Source organism: Aquila chrysaetos, chromosome 7 (assembly GCF_900496995.4).
Source record: "Aquila chrysaetos chrysaetos chromosome 7, bAquChr1.4, whole genome shotgun sequence".
Classification (NCBI taxonomy): Eukaryota; Metazoa; Chordata; class Aves; order Accipitriformes; family Accipitridae; genus Aquila; species Aquila chrysaetos.
This window is the reverse complement of record NC_044010.1, coordinates 3,905,241-3,922,673: the sequence shown is the minus strand read 5'-3', so window position 1 is coordinate 3,922,673 and position 17,433 is coordinate 3,905,241. Positions and strand designations below refer to the sequence as shown.

Below are 17,433 nucleotides of genomic sequence, written 5' to 3'. Positions count from 1 at the left end.
GAGATCTCTGGTTTCACTACGGGGCCGTTCCTCTCTCAAGGGCAGCACAGGAGATTCTCACCACTCCTCATAAACATCGTGAAAACCGCTGACCCTGAAAATATGGAGTAATCTGCGATTTCCGGAATGCCTCCCTTGTCCTCTCCTTCTGGAGCTGTTTCCCAAATGGTTGACGTTAGCTCAGAGGCGTTTCGAGTTCCCAGAGCCTCTCCATCGGCGTCCTTGGGTCCACTGCAAAGGCAGAAGCTTTCTCCGTCGTGCTTCTGTATGATAGCTGCAATATGTGGCTCTTGACGGGTTTCCCTCTCCCTTGATCATTGCCCACGAGCAGTACTGGGTGGCCTGTAGTACACAGAGCACACCGAGCAGTCTGGGGACTGGGAGGAGGTGGGGTACAACGGCGTGTTCTTGCCACGTATCGCTTGCGAGGGGGGGTCCTCGTTGTCATCAGGGGCTGGTAAGACTAGGGTTTGGGGTACTTTGAAGTGACTGATCAGCTTGAAGCACTCGCAGTTGGATGAGGGCAAAATACAATTCCTTATCTCTATGTGTATTAAGACCCATTTAATATGAATGTCTAATTAACACTTTGGAGAAAAAGAACGGTTTGCCAAGAGAGGGACAGTCTTAACAGACTTGCCTGCAGAAACACTCAGTGCTGCCTACATGCACAATTTTTTTTTAAATAAAGAAGGGGGTTTTTTGCTGGTTTCTCATGCAAACGTACTGACCTTTTGCTTTTCAGTGTGCAGTGGGCAGGGTTAGGCTGACTTTGCTCCTCAGGGCCACCAGTGCCTTTCAAATGCCTGTTCTGCCTACTTCTGACAGAGGAGCCCGGGAGTGCATGTGCCTGGGGTCCTGCGTGTGATACCTCCCCATACCACTGTCTTACCTGTCCCTGCAAGGAATACACTCGAGTTGAAGCTGCCATCTCCTTCACAAGGGGTATTACCTCCTTCGGCGGTTTGGTCACTATGAACTCGGGGCAGACGAGGTGTTACAGGTGAACAGGAGAGGCTTTGCTGCCTACTCGTCTTCATTGCTGCAATCCTTCCTCTGTTGCAACGTTTTCTTAACTTTTTATGTGTTTATCCCAAAAGCTGAAGATAAAAAGTTCCAGTTTGTGGGCAAAGAGAACGATGAAAACTGTAATGAGGGGATGAGGGAAGAGAGAAGGGGTGGTCCCCATCAAGGACCGCGCTGGCACCGTGAAGGAGTGGCAGCCGTAGGATTAGCCCGTTCTCTCACAACTCAAGGGAAACTTTCCATAAACCACTGACACCAGCCCACCACCCCCAGTATGAACCCAGCCAAAGTGGCCTCCGTATAAGCCTAAGCACCACTACACCAATTACTTTTTTTCCCCCAGAGCTCTGTTGCTCGATGCACTGAAACGTGTACGTGCCTGTGAAAAGCCTGTGCGCTTGAACGCGTCCGTAGTGCCGTTTGCGGGGTCTGCCCGTGTAAGCTGTGCCCCTCGGAGCGTCTAGAGAGGGGCACATCAGAATAGACGGGCATCCACAGCGAGAGGGGAGGTACGTGGAAAGTAGCCAGGCAATCGGGATGGCCAGAGACTGCCGGTTAGGAAAGGCAGTAGAGTAACTCTTCATTTATTCTTCATGTTTATAGAAATTCATGGCACTTTGCAGTGACCGATCTGGAGCTGCAGGGCCTCTGCAGGCTGTTACCTTGTGCAGGGTGAAACTGTGTGTGTTTTACTCCTGGGAGTAGCCCCAAGGTAAAGATAAGCAAGTACTTTTCTCAGGTGAGTATTTGTTCCGTAATCACAGACTAGGAGACTACTAAATGGCTCGTTTTGCCCGTTCTTGCTCCTTACGGATGTGCATCAACGAGACCTCGAGTCCCGCTTGCTCCCTCTCTCTCTGAGCCAGGGTCTTCCAGCAAACCACTTGAAGAAACAGCTGAAAGGAAAGAGCAGAAGGAGGGTGCTGGGCCAGGAGAGAGGGGGTGCGAGTGAAAGAGAGGAGGGGACCTCCAGGCTGAGAGCAGCACTCTGCATTTCCAGGCTCTTGGAAGTCTCCACCGCGTCCTCTGGGATGAGGCCAAGTTGTTCGTAATCCCGGCACGACCAGGTGGATGGTTTCCCCAAACACACTTAGTTCAAGTCTTCCAGGCAGTGCTTAAGCATTGTAAAGAAGCAAGAAAGGGCAAATAGTTGATCTGGGGGCTTTGCTGTCCTGTCTATTTTTCTAATAGGCTGTGCCTTAAAAGCATGGGCTGGGTGATGCTCAATGAGGAGCTAACGTGGCCTACAGTCGTATACCGTGTAAGCACAGTATTCATTCATATACATAGAGATATATAGATAGCCAGCTGCGTGTTGTTCATGCTGGCACTTTCCACCAAGGGGATATGGCACACATAGGAATATATCAGTACTTCAGCTTTTTTATACCAGTAGTTTCAAATTTCTATTTCGGCTAATGTAGAGAGAGAGAGAGAGAGAGTCAAAGAGACTGATCAACAGGCAGGAAAAAAAAAAATCTATAAAATCTTGCTTTGCAGTTCATCTGATAAAAGAAATAGATAGTGTGTAAACCTTGTTTCTCATCAGGCTGATTTGCATTCGTATAACGAGCTCTGATTCTCCTGTCCCTCGCACTGTTATTTCCCCTAACGACTCTTACCTCTGACGTAAGCCAGTATAAGAAAGGTCAGAACAATGTTTTTCGTCTGTAGCAAGAGAGGACCTGTGTACCTTACCTATGCTAACAAGTCTGAACGACTGGAGAACATATTTATAAATGTATTTATAAAGATAAAACTATCTCCAAACTCTCCATTCATTGCACTATGGTCAAACCTAATAAGCTAAGACAATTGAAATCTGCCGGCATGGGAAAGCAGGGAGACCTAACGCTGTCGCAGTGACCTGCACATGGATGGTGCTGCACTCGCCAGGACCGAGTTGCTGACTCTTTGCTTTGCGAGTGACCTCCTTGACTGCGAACTGGTGCCCTGAGCTCCTTCTCAGTCCGCAGTCAAAAGAGGCTTCTCGCAGCCTCCCGTGGGACATCCGAGTCTCTTAAGCAGGGATTAACTGTGCAACTGAACACTTAAAAGCCAAACAACTTCAATCCTTTCACTGCTCGTTGCCCAACGCATGTTATCCAGCATCTAATACCGTTGGATGGGCGTGTTCCCTCCCAACATCTTGGTCATGGGAAAAGATGCTATGTAGGCTTTGGGTTAAAAGTCAGCTAAAACTGGAAGGTCAGGGGGAATAGGAGAGCTTCAGGGTGGGCCCCTGTGAATGCTTCCACTGGCAGGAGAGTATGCTGTCTATCTCGCATGAACCACCTTCAATCCAGCTGAGGGTCACCTGAAAGGGAAGGTAGACCCAGCCCAGACCTGGCTGCAGATGTTTGGAACTGGCCTGGAGTCTGCTCTGGTGTTTCCTTGGGGTTAAAACCAACAGTTTGGCTCAGTGCCATGACCTTCAGCCTCGAGAGTTTGGGCTCAGACCTGGATCGGCCTTTCCAGCAGTTCAGGAACTCGCAAGCTTTGGCGGCCCGTGTCAGACCACCTGCATTTACCCTGTCTTTGGCCTGAGCTTTCAAAAAGAAAGAGGTTCAGACAGGGACCGCGGTGTTTGGTCTTGCATAGCGCTGCCAGACAAGAATAACCTGTCGTTACACGGAATCACTGAAAACTTAAAATAGCATCCCTAAAACCTTCCTCCCCTCCCAAAGCTTTTTGCTGCTCCTAGCATGCGAACGAGCAGCTACAGCCTCCCGCGGCAGAACTTGCAGGATTGAGTGGTCTTGGCAGAGTAGCTGCAAAGGGCGTTGAGTTTAATAAAAGGACTTAAATTTTACAGTGGCCTTCCCTATGTCTTGAAGTGAGATTTGGTCTTTGGATGTTAAGCGCTGGGCCGACGAGCACGGAAAACACAAATTGGCTCCCTGTCTCCCTCTGGCAGCGAGCAGGCGGGCACTTTTCTCCTGCCCTGGGACACTCGAGGCAGATTCCCTGCAGATTCCTATTGTCCTGACTAAGGAGGCATGATTTGCAGCGGTGCTGGGTGCCCGCAGGGGCAGTCCCGGTGGCTCAGCACCGCTGAGAATCAGGCCATGGTGGGGGGGGGGGTCCCGGCGAGGGCAGGGGCAGGGGGAGCGGGGCAGGGGGGAAAGAGGAGCAGCGGTGCTTGCTGACGCTCAAACACAGGTCTTCTGATAGAGGGACCTGCCGCAGGGGGAGGCCTCTCGGCCCCCACAAGTCAAACTGCGCAGAGTCACAGTTAGTCGTCGTCGTCATCGTCATCATCGTCATCGTCGTCGTCATCGTCGTCGTCATCGTCGTCGTTGTCGTCGTCATCGTCGTCGTCATCGTCTTCGGTGTTTATCTTCCCGGAAAGCACGTCCTCTATCCAGTCCTCCAGCTCCTCGGCTGTGGGCAGGTCATCGTCGTCTCTGATCTCCATCCAGATGCTGTCAGCCTGCGGGGAGAGGTGATGGGGGCTTAGCCACCCTCGGAGGCAGAGGGAAGAGACGGGGTCCGCTGCTATTGCGGGGGTAAGGGCTGGCCCCCGGGTGGGATGCAGGAGCTCCCTCTCTGCCACAGCCCGTGGGCAGGCTCAGCCGCGGTGTCCCTCTGCCCGCGCGTTGGGGTTACCGCTTCCCCCTGTTGCTTCTGACTGGTCAGTGGGTTTACGTGAGTGGGTGGTACTGGTTGCCCTGGGTTAGATGTGCGCCCACCGCCTGTTCCTCTCCTGCACTGCCTCTACCCGTGAGCGAGAGCATTGTCCGCCTGATGCGTTGTCCTCACCCTGCCCGGCCAGTTCTGTGGACTCCAAGTCTACATAAAGAGAGCATGAAGAGACCTATGCCAGCTCCCCCTGCATCACCCCGGTTCACAGGACGTCTCAGCATTTCCCTCCTTCCTTCCAGAGCCCTTCTGGGACCTCTTCCTTTGAGACTTTTTGCAGCCTGCTGTCAGCACCCCTTCTTGCCAGCCTCTTTCACCATCACCTTTGCCTTAGGATGTTGCTCTGGACCCTCCACATGTGGTAGTGGTTCCTCCTTTCGGAAGAGCCTTTCCTCAGATCATTTCGGCCATGCTCCAGCTGAAGAATGGTGAAAAACACCGATGCCCTGGACTACAGGTGCTCCCTGTTCTTTCTCCCCAGCTGTCTGCATTACTTACATAAACTGGAAGGGATGGGGGGATTCAGTAAGAAGATGCTGTCTAAATTGTGGCTGTTACCCAGGGACAGGAGGCATAGCTTAGATGGTCCCTGAGGGCTGGAACTGAAAGGTTTTTCTCCCTGCTTTGCCATAGGTTCCTTGGGTAAATGCCTGGCTAAGCCCCTTTCCCTTCACTGTCTCCCCTCCATAAAATAGGATCAGCCTCCTATTTTGCAGAGGTGCTGTGAGGTTATCTCGTTCAGCATTTGATGTGGCAGAAGCAAGTGCTTTTCATATGTCAGAAGATAACTACCGGCTTTTGCAAATGCACCCATCTTCTTTCCCTGTCTGTGGTACCTAATTCTTTTTGGTTTATGGCTTGCTAAAAAGCCAGACCAATTTCTGCTCAAGGAAAGCTGTTTCTCCCTTGCAATATTTTCCTTCTAAAACACCAAAATTGTAATAGAAAAGAGCCATGGAGAGGCATGCAGCTCTTGCTTCCTGCAAATGATCTTGTCCCCAACCTCCGGAGTGTTCGTGCGGCAAAAAGCAACACCTTTAAATAACAGGAACAGGGGTGGGCCCATTGCACCTAGAGAAGATGCTGTGCAAATAAAGCAGCAATATTTTGCAGAGCGTCATGGCCCTAGTCCTGAGCCACTACGATGTGACGGGCTGGCGGGGGCCGCTGGGAGCTCTGGTGTTTGTATTGGCAGGTTTTTAGAGAAACGATGGGGTCACAGGGGTTATGTCCACCGAAGCCAACAGCAGTGTTTATTTTTACTCTGTTGTGTAAGCCCCACTTTGTACCTGTGTAACTTGGCTGAATGCAGTGATGTAACACTGAAATAACGAAATGAGCTCAGTGTTTGTTTTAGATATCACCCGCCAACCTAGAACTTTCTTAAATCTCTCTCTTGAGGAATAGAAAACAGACTTAAGAGGAATGAAATAAAACCTGCAAATACTATAATCAACAACCTGAAACATTTACTATATCAAAGCTAGATAATGCATGAGTTTTTACAGGTCTCTGAGTGACTGCTGGATAATAAGGCATATGTTCCTGCTTTCTATAAGATCCTCTTGCCACTGACAGTCCCACTTCCATGAATTTCCATTGATAGCTGTTTAATGTAGCTTTGACATGACTTAAACATGGCCAGCTGCAGTAAATATAATCAAGGGAGATACTGCAGACTAGTAATACGGGCAAAAGACTGGAAGACTTGGGCTGTATTTCTGGCTTGTCTGTTCATTTCTCTCATGACCTTAGGTGACGGATGCTATCTTGGCCTTCTTCCCTTTTGTCTCTCCCTTAACAATTCTGCTAACGAGCCTTAACCCACTGAGTCCTCACTCTCTAGGTGTCTGTCCCACAGTCTGGCGGATGCTGCTCCGCTACAGGTAAAGCACCGCTCACATCCAGCCAGCACCGCATCTGCTCCGTGACTCCCAAGCCAGCCTCTCATTCCGCTCAATGGGACGGGCAAGATCCAGGGCCTCCCCTTTCTTCATAACACCGTTACTTTGCCTTCCTTACCGTGTCTCCCATCTTGTGCACCTGCAGCATGTTTTTTATAACAGGAGGCACAATTATCTACTACACCCTCGCCGTCCCTCTTTTTCTGGGGAGGTACAGGAGAGGGGACATGGGGGCCGGGAGCAAGGTGGGTGGAGGGGCCAGAACCAGTGCCCAGCTCCAGATAGCTGTCCCAACTCTAAGTCCCTCTCTGCTCTCTTCTAATGAAACATCAGGTTCTCATACAGCTGAAATTTCAAACACGAAGTCAAGCACCGAATTACAAACACTTCTGCAGTGGAGAGATTTCTGCTTCCAGAGACACTTACATACCCACACAAGGTCATTTTAAAGAGATTAAAACACCCAGCACTTAACCATCAAAAATAAACTAAGGTAATAAGCGAGCCAGGCTGGAGTGTGCCTCATTACGGCTCTCTGCTCGTCTGGAGTGTTATTGGCAGAAAGAGGAAAAATGGTTTCTCTCTGTAGTCGTGACGCACATTACATTGCACTCAGCAGCTCTCTGGTGGGGGTCAGCTGGGTCCCTCTCCCACCTCCCTTAAAAGCTAACGGTGCGTGGGCAACCTGACATCGGTCTCATGCCTTACTGGCTTGAAGACAACCATGAAGAAAACAGTGGCTGCTAGAAAGCTGTCCCGATAGCATAGGGTCCTGAGGGTCCCGCCATCCCTGCAGCCGTGCCGAAGCAGCACCCGCCTGCGCAGCTTTCCCTTGGCAGCGCTGCCGGCTGCGGGATGGCGTGGAAAACCTTCGCTGCCGACGGGCGTGGGGCGGACGCGTCTCCTCTTCCCACCCAAATCCCTCCAGCACTACCCACAAGGCAGTGGCTGAGGAGGAGGGCCTGGATGAACCCCGCTATACCCTCCTTTCCCCAGCAGGATCCCTCCATTACCAGTTTATGTTGCACTCTTAATAAGGCTGTGTATTTATTTGGTTTTTTCCGAGCTGTGCAGTTTCTCCCTGTCATCTGTTGGGGACCATCTTTTCCTTCCTACACTCAAGCTGTGCCGTTCTGCTTCTGCTGCAAAAACACCCTCCTTTTTCTCCTCCCCTAAGCATAGCTCGCTTTCCCCCCTACAGACACACACTTTTCCTCCACCAACCCACCCAGGTTCAGTCAGAGCAGGGCATGGACAAAGGCGCACGCTGCGGATGCAGGTGGAAATGTGAGACCTTGAAACCAAAACCAGGCAAAGCCCTGAAGCTCAGACCACAGGGGCTGGTCCTGTCCTCAGCAGATGTGGTTTGTGCGCGACTCGGCAGCAGAAACATGCTCAGACTGAAGCCCGACGTCGGAGGTGTTATGAACCCCGCTGCACGTGGGAATGGTGAGGGCTTTACGCTTTTTCCCTGGGGAAAAGCCAGGTCTACCTGCACTTAGCAGAAATCCCACCGATTTCAGCAGACCTCAGACCCCGTCCTTTCTAGCACCCTAATCTTGGGTTCGCTGGATTTTTCTGGGCACATGCTACTCACGTCTGTGACGTTCACCACCCCAATCTGTGGTCTGAACAGGTCAATCTTGAAGGTCTTCTCCCAGTAAGTGATCAGCTGCAGGAATGAGGAAAAAAAGCTCAGACAAGGGTATTTGCCACATCCCATTGCATTAATTCAGCCGGCTGGGCTGCGGTGCGGAGAACGTGCATCGATGAGTGCGTGGGAGAGAAGAAAGGCTGAACGTGAGCTTGGGCCACCACGCATGGCAAAGGAAAGTGCTGAATCTCGGGATGTTCCCAAGATACCACCTTCATGGGAAACAGACCCGAACGAGCAGCTCTCAGGGATCACCCGTGGTCCAGTTTCCCGTCCTTCCCCGTCCCAAATTCCCTGGGGCAATTCCTGTGCTTGTGCATACACACACACACCAACCCCATCCGTGAATTAAACCAAGAAAGGCAAGGAGCCCCCTGCCACTCACCAGAGGAAAGTCGTCGGGGTCAATCCAGACAATGCTCAGGTCGGGATTATCGGTGTTGTCCCTGGCAACCTGCTTCAGGATTTCCAGGAACTCAAAACCATCTGAAATGATACATGAACCGCTGCAGCTCTCTCCTGCAAACATGCAGGCACTTTTCGCTTGTGGGGTTTTCAACTTCCCTCACCCTTCCCCCCCCGACTATGCACACAGAAGTTGTTTATAGTTCTCATTAAAATGCTGTCTCCCAGCTCTTTCTTCTGATAATAAGGCTTTTAATTTCCAGCATCCTCCCCGGGTATTGAAATTAGTTACACATGAATTAAGTCTCGTAATCCTTCCGTGGAGTGGAACAATGTCACTATTTTCTTGCGGTGAGGGAGGAACTGAGCCCCCGAGAGGCCAAAGCCTTTCGGCACGCTGATGGCACTGAGAAGCACCCCATGCCACGGCTTTTCAGGAGCTGATGCCCACGGGTATCCCGCATGCCCATCACACACCCAGCCCTCAGCACTTCCCTGGAGCCACACAGCAAGATGGACGCAGAGTTAGGAAGCAAATCCTGGTGCTGGGATGGAGGGGATGACTTTTTTTTCCCAGCCAGCCATCCGTTTATATCCAGAATTTGAATCCTGGCTAGCATACCTGCTAGCGTAAACACCCAGAAGCATCCCGTCTCCCCATCCCAGCAGGCTGGGGCTCCCCATCCCGGCCGGGGCGCGGGGCTCCCCAGTGCAAACAAAGTATGTGAAACTACACTTTCTTGAGTGATGGAGAGTCATACGAGGAGGAAAACGGCCTCCTACCTGGGTCGTCTTCTTCGGCGAAGGCCACGATGTGGATTCCCTCCATGTCGTCCTCCTGGAAACAACAAAACTATTACCGATGGGCCAGGGAGGGAGGACCGAGTCCGGGCGGTTGCTGGAGACAAGGAGTGGTGGGATGTCTTCAAACGAACAGGATGATTGCAAAGGGAGGCTTGTCGGGAGCTCCACCGAGACACCAGAAATGGGAGCTGAGGTGAGGCCGAGTCGTGGAGGTATTAGGCGCTGGAGCGGGTAGTTTGGGTAGGGTTGCTGAAACCCTTCAGCTAAAAATGAGGTGGGCACCACGATGGCAAAGGCGAGGGAGCTTCTGATGGTGTGAGGCAAAAACCTTGCCTGCAGACAAGGTCAAGGGCTCTCTAGCATGGGAATATAGGCTCACCCTCCATGCCTGAGACCGCCTACCCTCATAAATTTGCAGCTGGCAGGGGATGGTTTGCGGAGAAACAAATACCTGCCACCATGCTCAGCCCCCAAACATGCTCCTTTGGGGCCAGCAAAGGAGGTTTCCCCACAATATGAGAGGCGAGGTGGCTCGCTTGGGCCCCTTTTGGGAGGTGAAGGGTCTCTCCTTTAGCCAAGGGTCTCGGTGAGCAGCGAGGGGAATTGAGTGGGAGGCTCGTTTCAGGGCTCCAATTAGCGGAGAAGAGAAATGATGGCCTGGTGGACTGCTTTTCTCCATGAGATACATGAATAATGGGTAATGATATTGGCAAAGGCCAATGGATCTGCCGGCCGGTTCATCATCCGTCTGCTATGAATGTCATCTCTGAATTATCCCACGGATCGGCTTCGCCTTCCTCGCCCGCTGCCGGTCCCGGTTTCCATTTCAATTGGTTTTAATGCAAAAAAAAATTCCCATCTAAATGCTAATTTCTTTTCCCTTCTGAGCCCAGAGGTGACAAAGCCACCATCAAAAACCGAAAGGAAAAAAAAACCCTGAAAGATTAAGTGGAAAACATTATCTTTAAAAACAATAGCGGTTGTTTGGCCTTTGTTGGCGTCTTCAGGGAATACGTTTTCAGTGGGGCATTCTAGGCAGATTTACTTGGGATTCAGGCCACTCACGGCTGGAAAAATCTACACTGTTGCTTTTTCTCCACATTTGCCAGCAGCATTGTCAGACAGCAAAATAAAAAATATATATATATGCAATATATAATTATATATATAGCTACAAAATGTAGCTCTATTCTGACCTCCAAGACAGCAAACAAAACTGGAGTAACTCCAGTGAAGGCATTGAGGATGTTCTGAACTTGCAGCAAGATCAGAATCCAGCCCGTTGTCTCCTGCAGGTACAAGTCCCCTGCTCATAGCGGAGGCAAGCTCTGTATTCCCAGGCTGCTGGTAAAGCAAACATTCCGCTGCTGAAAATTCACAATTTTCCTGAGCTTATTTTAGAACATGTTCAGTATGAGAGCAAAACCACGGCATGTGAAATTTGTGTCCCACTGAATCCCCATGGAAAAACTTCGAGGGACTTCAGTGGATCTAGGAAGCTATCTTCTACACAGAGTCTGTATTTTAAAACAAAATGAAAAGCTATCATGCCTAAGTGACTCATAACTCCCAGTTCAGTTTTATTACCTCTCTCCTTGTTGCATTAAAGACTCCCAAGGTTTCTGGTGCTTCGGAGTCCCGCAGCATTTCATGTTACACAGCCAAGCAAGGAGGCAACAGAATGCTGTTATAAATGTGCTGAGCTTTATGGAGAAAAGACTGCATCTTCCTTAGTGTCTGTAAAGCACCTGTTCGGCTTTGTTTTTCAGCATTCAGCTGGCACTTGAAGGTCCCTGACTGGCTATTAACATTGTACTCATTCACAGTGAAGGGATAATTTGTTATACAAGATTTTTCTTTCGTTTTCACCCTTCCCTTCTTCCCCACCCTTGCAGACCAGGAGAATCCTCTGCGTGTCATCAGTGCCAAACCGCTGGTTAGTTCTTCACAATCACCGGCTTGCAGCTTGCTCACACCGTGAGAAGTGCAATCAGTGCACGATTTGCTCCGTAATCTATGTAATTAACTGAACTGCCTGCCCTTGCTTGAATTTTGAATTGTACAACTGCCCTGGTACAATTTCCATGAATCATCTCTTCGGTACCATCTCTGTAGCTCGCCCAAGGAGCAGACCACTGAAATCACCCCACCACCAGTACCAATGCCCATTAGATGAGACAGAGCATCCTCGGGAAGGATGCTCTCCGTAGGTATATCACGGCCGCTCCAGAGGCTCAACACGCGCCTGGCACGCTTGATTAGCTTTCCCCGTTCTCTCCGTGGAGCAAACGGGACCCAGGTCAGCTGTTGAGCAAAGCATTTGAGCACATCGTTTGAACTCGGGCACTGGGCATCGCAGCCAAGGCTTTCCCTTCTTCCCAGAGGAGGGAAAGTGGCTTTGCAAGGCAGGAAAGATAACGTTTCGCCCAGGGCTGGAGCTCTTGAGCAGCCGTTTCTTGTTGGAAGCTAGCAGGGGATGCAAGGCTTCCCACCCACCCGTGCTTACCCACGTCTCAAACATGTCCTCTGGGCGCAGTTTTCGCAAGGTGGCCCTGAAAGGAAGACAGAAACACTCTTTGAGGACGCGGCCGGCACCGTCACCCATGATGCTGCCAGCGTCACGGAAAAGGTCACCGTGCCACGTTTGGTTGGCGGCTGGAGTCAGCGCCGTTGGCCACCGCGTTTTGAATGCAAGCGGGGGGGACAGTAGGTCAACTTGTGCTTTTATTTATGGTGATAAAACCCTGCCCTTGCCCCCACTGGAGTCATTGCAGCCGCTATTTGTGCTTGGGAGGATGAGACGCCTCTCTGTGCTGGGATGTGCTGGTGAATTAGTCCCACACATGGCAGATTGTTCTGCCCGTGCTGAGAGCGCGAGGTGACCCATTCACTTCTGTCTTCCAGTCCCTGGGACGTTCCTAATGGGCTTTGTTCCCTTTTTCTCCTGGTTTTACCCCAGCGTAATTACACCACAAAAATCCTTCCAAACTCTGCTGAAGCAATGAAGACAGAATAACCTCTGGGAAGAAAATTTAGATCCTAATAACCACTGGCAAGAAAATTTAAACCGTAAGACTGGCCAAAGCAAATTTTTTGGAGAAGTAGTTTATAAAGGACAAAAAAAAGAATAGTAGTTATTTTCAGACATGTCCATAGCAGGAAGCGTGTCAGAGAGCCTGGCAAGCTGAAAGGTGATTGGGGTGTTAAAGGGACACCCAAGGAACACAAGGCCACAGCAGAGAAGCACAAGAAATCCTTTGCATCTCTGCTTGCTGTGGCATCAGGTGTTCGCGGAGGCTCCTCCAGCAGAGCAGGTCTCCCTGGCTGACCAGCCCCGGGAGCTGTTGCAAGAGAAGTGTCGATCGACGAGGTCCTAGAACAGATTGATAAAGGGATTAGCAGCGTGTTGCCAGAACCAGGTGGCATCAATGAGATGTCGCTTCAGTTTGCCTCGCTACCGCAGCAGTGAAAACAAGGAGCATTTCTTAGAGGTTCCTAAAGGACCTGAGGAGCCACGGATCTGGAAGGGCGACGTCCTTATGGGCACGATGCTACCAGCAAAAGTAAAGTTAACAGACATTTGAAGGAATATGACACGATAGCACAAGAGATGCGTGGCCTTTAAGAGGAAAGTCACGGCCATGGATCTGCTGGAGTTCCCAGAGCAAGCCAACGAGTGGGCGAAGGTACGCTGGGCAATGCGGTGAGCTGCCTTCAGAGGACCATTGGACAAGGTCCCTTACTAAAGGTTCTCAGAGGAACCGAGATGCAGATAGATCAGAGGAGGGGTCCTCCTGTGGATTAATGTCATTGGAAGATGAAGGGTGGAGGTGAACGATCAGTTTTCATGACAGAAAGAATTAACCAGTTAAGATTCATAGCCTATGCTTTAGCATGATCATATGCATAACATATTCTCACATAATCTGACAAAGATGGGAAATAGGAATATGGCAGCATTTGCTTTTCATATCCAATTCTTCAATGACCAGCACAGGCCTGACTATGAGGAGATACAGAGGGATCTCGTGAGACTTGAGCGTCTGCATGTTAGATAGGCATATAGAAAGTAACGCACTTGCAGAAGAACAACCCTGATTATACAGGTGCAACAATGGGTTCTAAATTAGTTATAATTAACTATTGCTTCTCAGGGAAGGGGCCCGGGTGCCACAAATTGAGAATGCATCAGCTCCAAAGGCAAAAGGCAAAAAGAAGGTTACAAACAGTTGGAAAATGACTAAGGAGTAAAACACTTCATACATATTATGGCAATGGACAACTACACTGTGCACTTCCACAGTGAATGTATGTGTGGTTCTGGTCATCCCATCACAGAAATTATATCTAATTACTGAAAAAGGGACGTGGGAAAAGGGCAGTGGTGAACGAAGGTATGGAATGACCTCTGTTTGGTGGAGATTAAATAGATAAGAACTCTTTATCTTGTAAAAGGGGTGACTGAAGAGGGGTTTGGCAGGGGGTCTAAAAAATCAGGAATGGTGACCAAAAAAAGTGAAAGAGGGAATGTCTAGTCATTGTTCCTCTTAACACAAGAGCTAGTAGGCACACAGCAGAATTATTAGGTAGCAGGTATAAACTGAACAAATAGGAGTGCTCTTTTGATGCAATGCATAATTCAGCCGCTGAACTCATTACAGTTGGAGACTTTCAGCATCAAAATAGAAATGAGGTAAAAAATGACTGTAGAAATTGAAGAAATAGCCACTAAGCACACAATCAGGGATACAGTTTTTGACCCAGCAAGTCTCCTCATTGCTGATTGTCAGAAAGTAGAGATTATAGCAGTTGAATGCATATTATGTACTTATGCATACTTGTACCTGGCTTTCAAGACGCTTTCCCTAGCCATTTTCTGGGGGCAGCTCTTGGAGAAAAGAAACTCAGTGGGAAGGATTTGATCACACCCACATGTACTGATTGCTGCAGAGTTACTCACGATTTACTCTGGTTACTTCCTTATGCGGGAGCGGGGTAAGTGGGGTTTGGGCGAGTAAGAGGGAGCAGAATTCAGCCCCCATGTCGCTACACCACAATAACAGAGAACAGCAGCGGGGAGCATGTTTTGGAAGGGCTGTTTAAAGCATGCCGAAGAGCCTGGGTACTGCTGAGCACCGCGAGCTTTCCCCAGTGATGTGCCGGGGCTCCTTCTGGGCGATGGAGAGGTGGCAGTGGGGATTTGCACCTAAGCCCATGCCTGCCAGCCGGGGTGAAGTGAGAAAGTCTGGTGCGTGAGGAGGAGGAAGAGGAGGCGAGTGGTCCTCTACACCTTCCTGCAGAGGAGAAGGTCCTGCCAAGTTGTCTACAGGGAATGAGCACGTGGTAGCTGCTGAGGTCGCTTTGTTTTTCTCTACGGACCTGATCATCTCCACGTCTGTCTAATTCCACTTCCAGCCTTTGGCTTTAGGTCCTTGACTGGTGGCAAGGCAGGGAGAAGCACTTCTGCTCCGACAGACTCAGCTGGGAACATATCACTGTCACCCCAGGCTTTTTCCCCTGCCATGGCAGCACCTTGGCAGCTTTGGGATTTCAGGCATCCAATTTCATGAGACTCCTTTTAATTCCTTTCTGAGCCTTGGCACTTGCAAAATACATGGCCCACTCCCTCGCTCCTACCAAGCACCACATAGCATCTTGAAATACGTAAGACTTGGGGGGTTTCCACTGCAATTTGTGCTGGTGGAGAGCTTGCCTTATTAGGCTAGCATTTAGCTGACTGTGTTTAATCAGCCTCTTGATGCTGCTGCTTGACAGAAAGAGCTTGGGAAAAAAAAGATGGGAAGGACTGAGGTCAGGAAGTCCAGGAGGTCAGCAAAGTGACCTGCAAGTACATGGGAGACAGAGGACCCCTTCACGTTTCAGAAAAAGCAGAGATCTGTTTCAAAGTCTGGTGACTTGTGGATTCCAGAGATGATCCTGTCTCTAAACCCTCTGTGTGTGAACACAAACCTCCAGCTCAGCCCAATTTGGGGTCCCCTAACTATATTGATGGCTCTGATTTTCTTGAACTCTTTTCTGGTCCCTTGAACATCTGCTGGGAAATGCAGTTGCAGGAGCAGCAGATAGCCTGTGCGACTGTACTGAGCTGTATTTTTAAGGGTGTAAAAATACAGCACCTCGTAGGTAGTTCTGGCCTTATATTTAACCCTGGGCTTTTACACAGGATCAGCCTTTCCGGTCACTTCCAGACTGTTGGTAGCTGAGTGCCTAAACAACTGTGCAATAAACCTGATATCGCAAAAAGTATGGAGCATCCACAGCTCCTGCTCAGTCGATCAAACACTGTAGGTGCTCAGCACCATCGCCACATGAGGCCCAACACAGCCATAACAGCAGTGGCTTTCTCTCTGAGCCTGCGGTCAGCAGGAGCCTTTTAGTCCATTACGGTTCCTTCGAGCTTGGTCTGAGCTCAGAGCCTGCCTTACAGACATATCTGACATCAGGAGAGGGATATATCCACTAGTGAAGCTGTTTTGGGGAACTGGACAGAATTTGAGTTTGGCTTGAAAGGCCTTGGAGAAGATCGTCTTCTGTACAGACGTAAATTAAAAGCATGGACAAGTAGGGCAAGGTTTCTGCTCTCCGCTGCCTGCAAGCCTCCCTGCTCTTTGAGGGTGGCCTGACGAGGGAGGAAGAGGAGGGAAGCTGTGTCGTCACAGCCCCATGGTGGTGGGCTCTGATTGCGGCACGGATACTTGCACCTCTGGGAGTAGGAAAAGACCAGCCAAAAATCTCAAACCTGAGTCAGCAAATCACCAAAAGGCGGTCATCATCCTAATTTTTTCTGAGAGGGATGCCCTAGAGGGGCAAGCCTGCGATGACAGACACTTACCTGCTTCCCACGGCCAGGCTTGTCCTGTACGCTACGTACCTTTTGTGCTCCTTCACAAATTCAACCAGCTCCTCTTCTGTGTAAGGCTTGTCGGGGATGTGAACAGGCTCATCCATAAACGGTTCATAGAAGTCCACCTCGTTCATCTTCAGCCCTAGCTTCTTGGCAACCTGTTGCAGTGCAGATGGTCAGAGGTGAGGGAGCCTGACGTGCCTCTCTGCCTGCCCAGTCTCTCCCAGTAGCAGCGCTGAGGTCAAGGTGCTTGCTCTCTCTCAGAGCATGCACTCTTAGGGGTGGCCAACTAAATATGAATGGATCTTTCCTTGGTTAAAAAACCACTGCTGCTCTCTACACTACTGGTCTCAAGCACTGGGGCAGAACAAGGCCAGAGCCAAAGTCCTGCAAACCTAATGGGGCTGGTTTCCAAACCCAGATCAGGACCTGCCTCCCCGCTGCAGAAATGGCCTTTTATCTTGCACCAGGGCCAAATCCAAATGCGGACACCAATACCGCAAATTACAGGGACACTGAAAACGAGAAGCTGGAGCCAGATATTAAATCTGGGAACACGCAGAGCTTCTGGAAAACAGGTGGTGGAGTCTGTGAGATCTCACAGAGGTCCATGGATGCTCACCCCTTTGTCGAAGGTGGCAAAGAACTTGATGTACGGCTGGAAGTGTTCGGCGGCTTCTTCAAATGCCTTGTAATCTGGAAGGAGAAAAGGGGAATGGAGAAAAGATTTCACATTCAGCTGGCCATGCTCTGATCAGCACAGAAGGCACCAGGGAAGAACAAACACAAATCATTGCAAAATACATCAGATGAAGGCACTCTGTTTCTTCCACCCTTCCAGGGTTTACAAACAAGGACCATTTCATGTGGAGCGAACAGGACACATGTTGTGCAGCCCCACAGTGCTCAGGAAAAACTACAGATCCCGTCATGCCATGCTTAACTGGGGCTGAAATCAGCAGCCCTGTGAAGCAGGTTCAAGGGTTAAAACTCCAGCCTGTTGATAAGGGTGTTTACAGCTGCCCTCTTGCACAAGCAGTAGTTCAGCCTGGGAAATAACATGGAGTTGTTCCAGCATTAATAATTGCTGCCATTGCCTAAACAGTCACCAAGCGTGATTAGGCACGCTCCTC

At 50.1% G+C, this 17,433-nt stretch overlaps 1 protein-coding gene across 1 annotated transcript in view; it reads right to left on the bottom strand.

Moving 5' to 3' along the window:
- Window positions 1–2,393: 2,393 nt before the first annotated feature.
- The window catches only part of CASQ2 (calsequestrin 2), a 34,372-nt gene continuing 19,332 nt past the window's right edge, over window positions 2,394–17,433 (bottom strand). The window contains exons 5-11 of the mRNA XM_030020523.2: window positions 16,923–16,996; window positions 16,328–16,458; window positions 11,942–11,987; window positions 9,415–9,469; window positions 8,612–8,712; window positions 8,170–8,244; window positions 2,394–4,459 (exon numbers count right to left, since the gene is read on the bottom strand). Of these exons, the coding sequence (XP_029876383.1) occupies window positions 4,262–4,459; window positions 8,170–8,244; window positions 8,612–8,712; window positions 9,415–9,469; window positions 11,942–11,987; window positions 16,328–16,458; window positions 16,923–16,996 (680 nt within the window). The 3' untranslated portion in view covers window positions 2,394–4,261. The remainder of the gene's footprint in view (window positions 4,460–8,169; window positions 8,245–8,611; window positions 8,713–9,414; window positions 9,470–11,941; window positions 11,988–16,327; window positions 16,459–16,922; window positions 16,997–17,433) is intronic.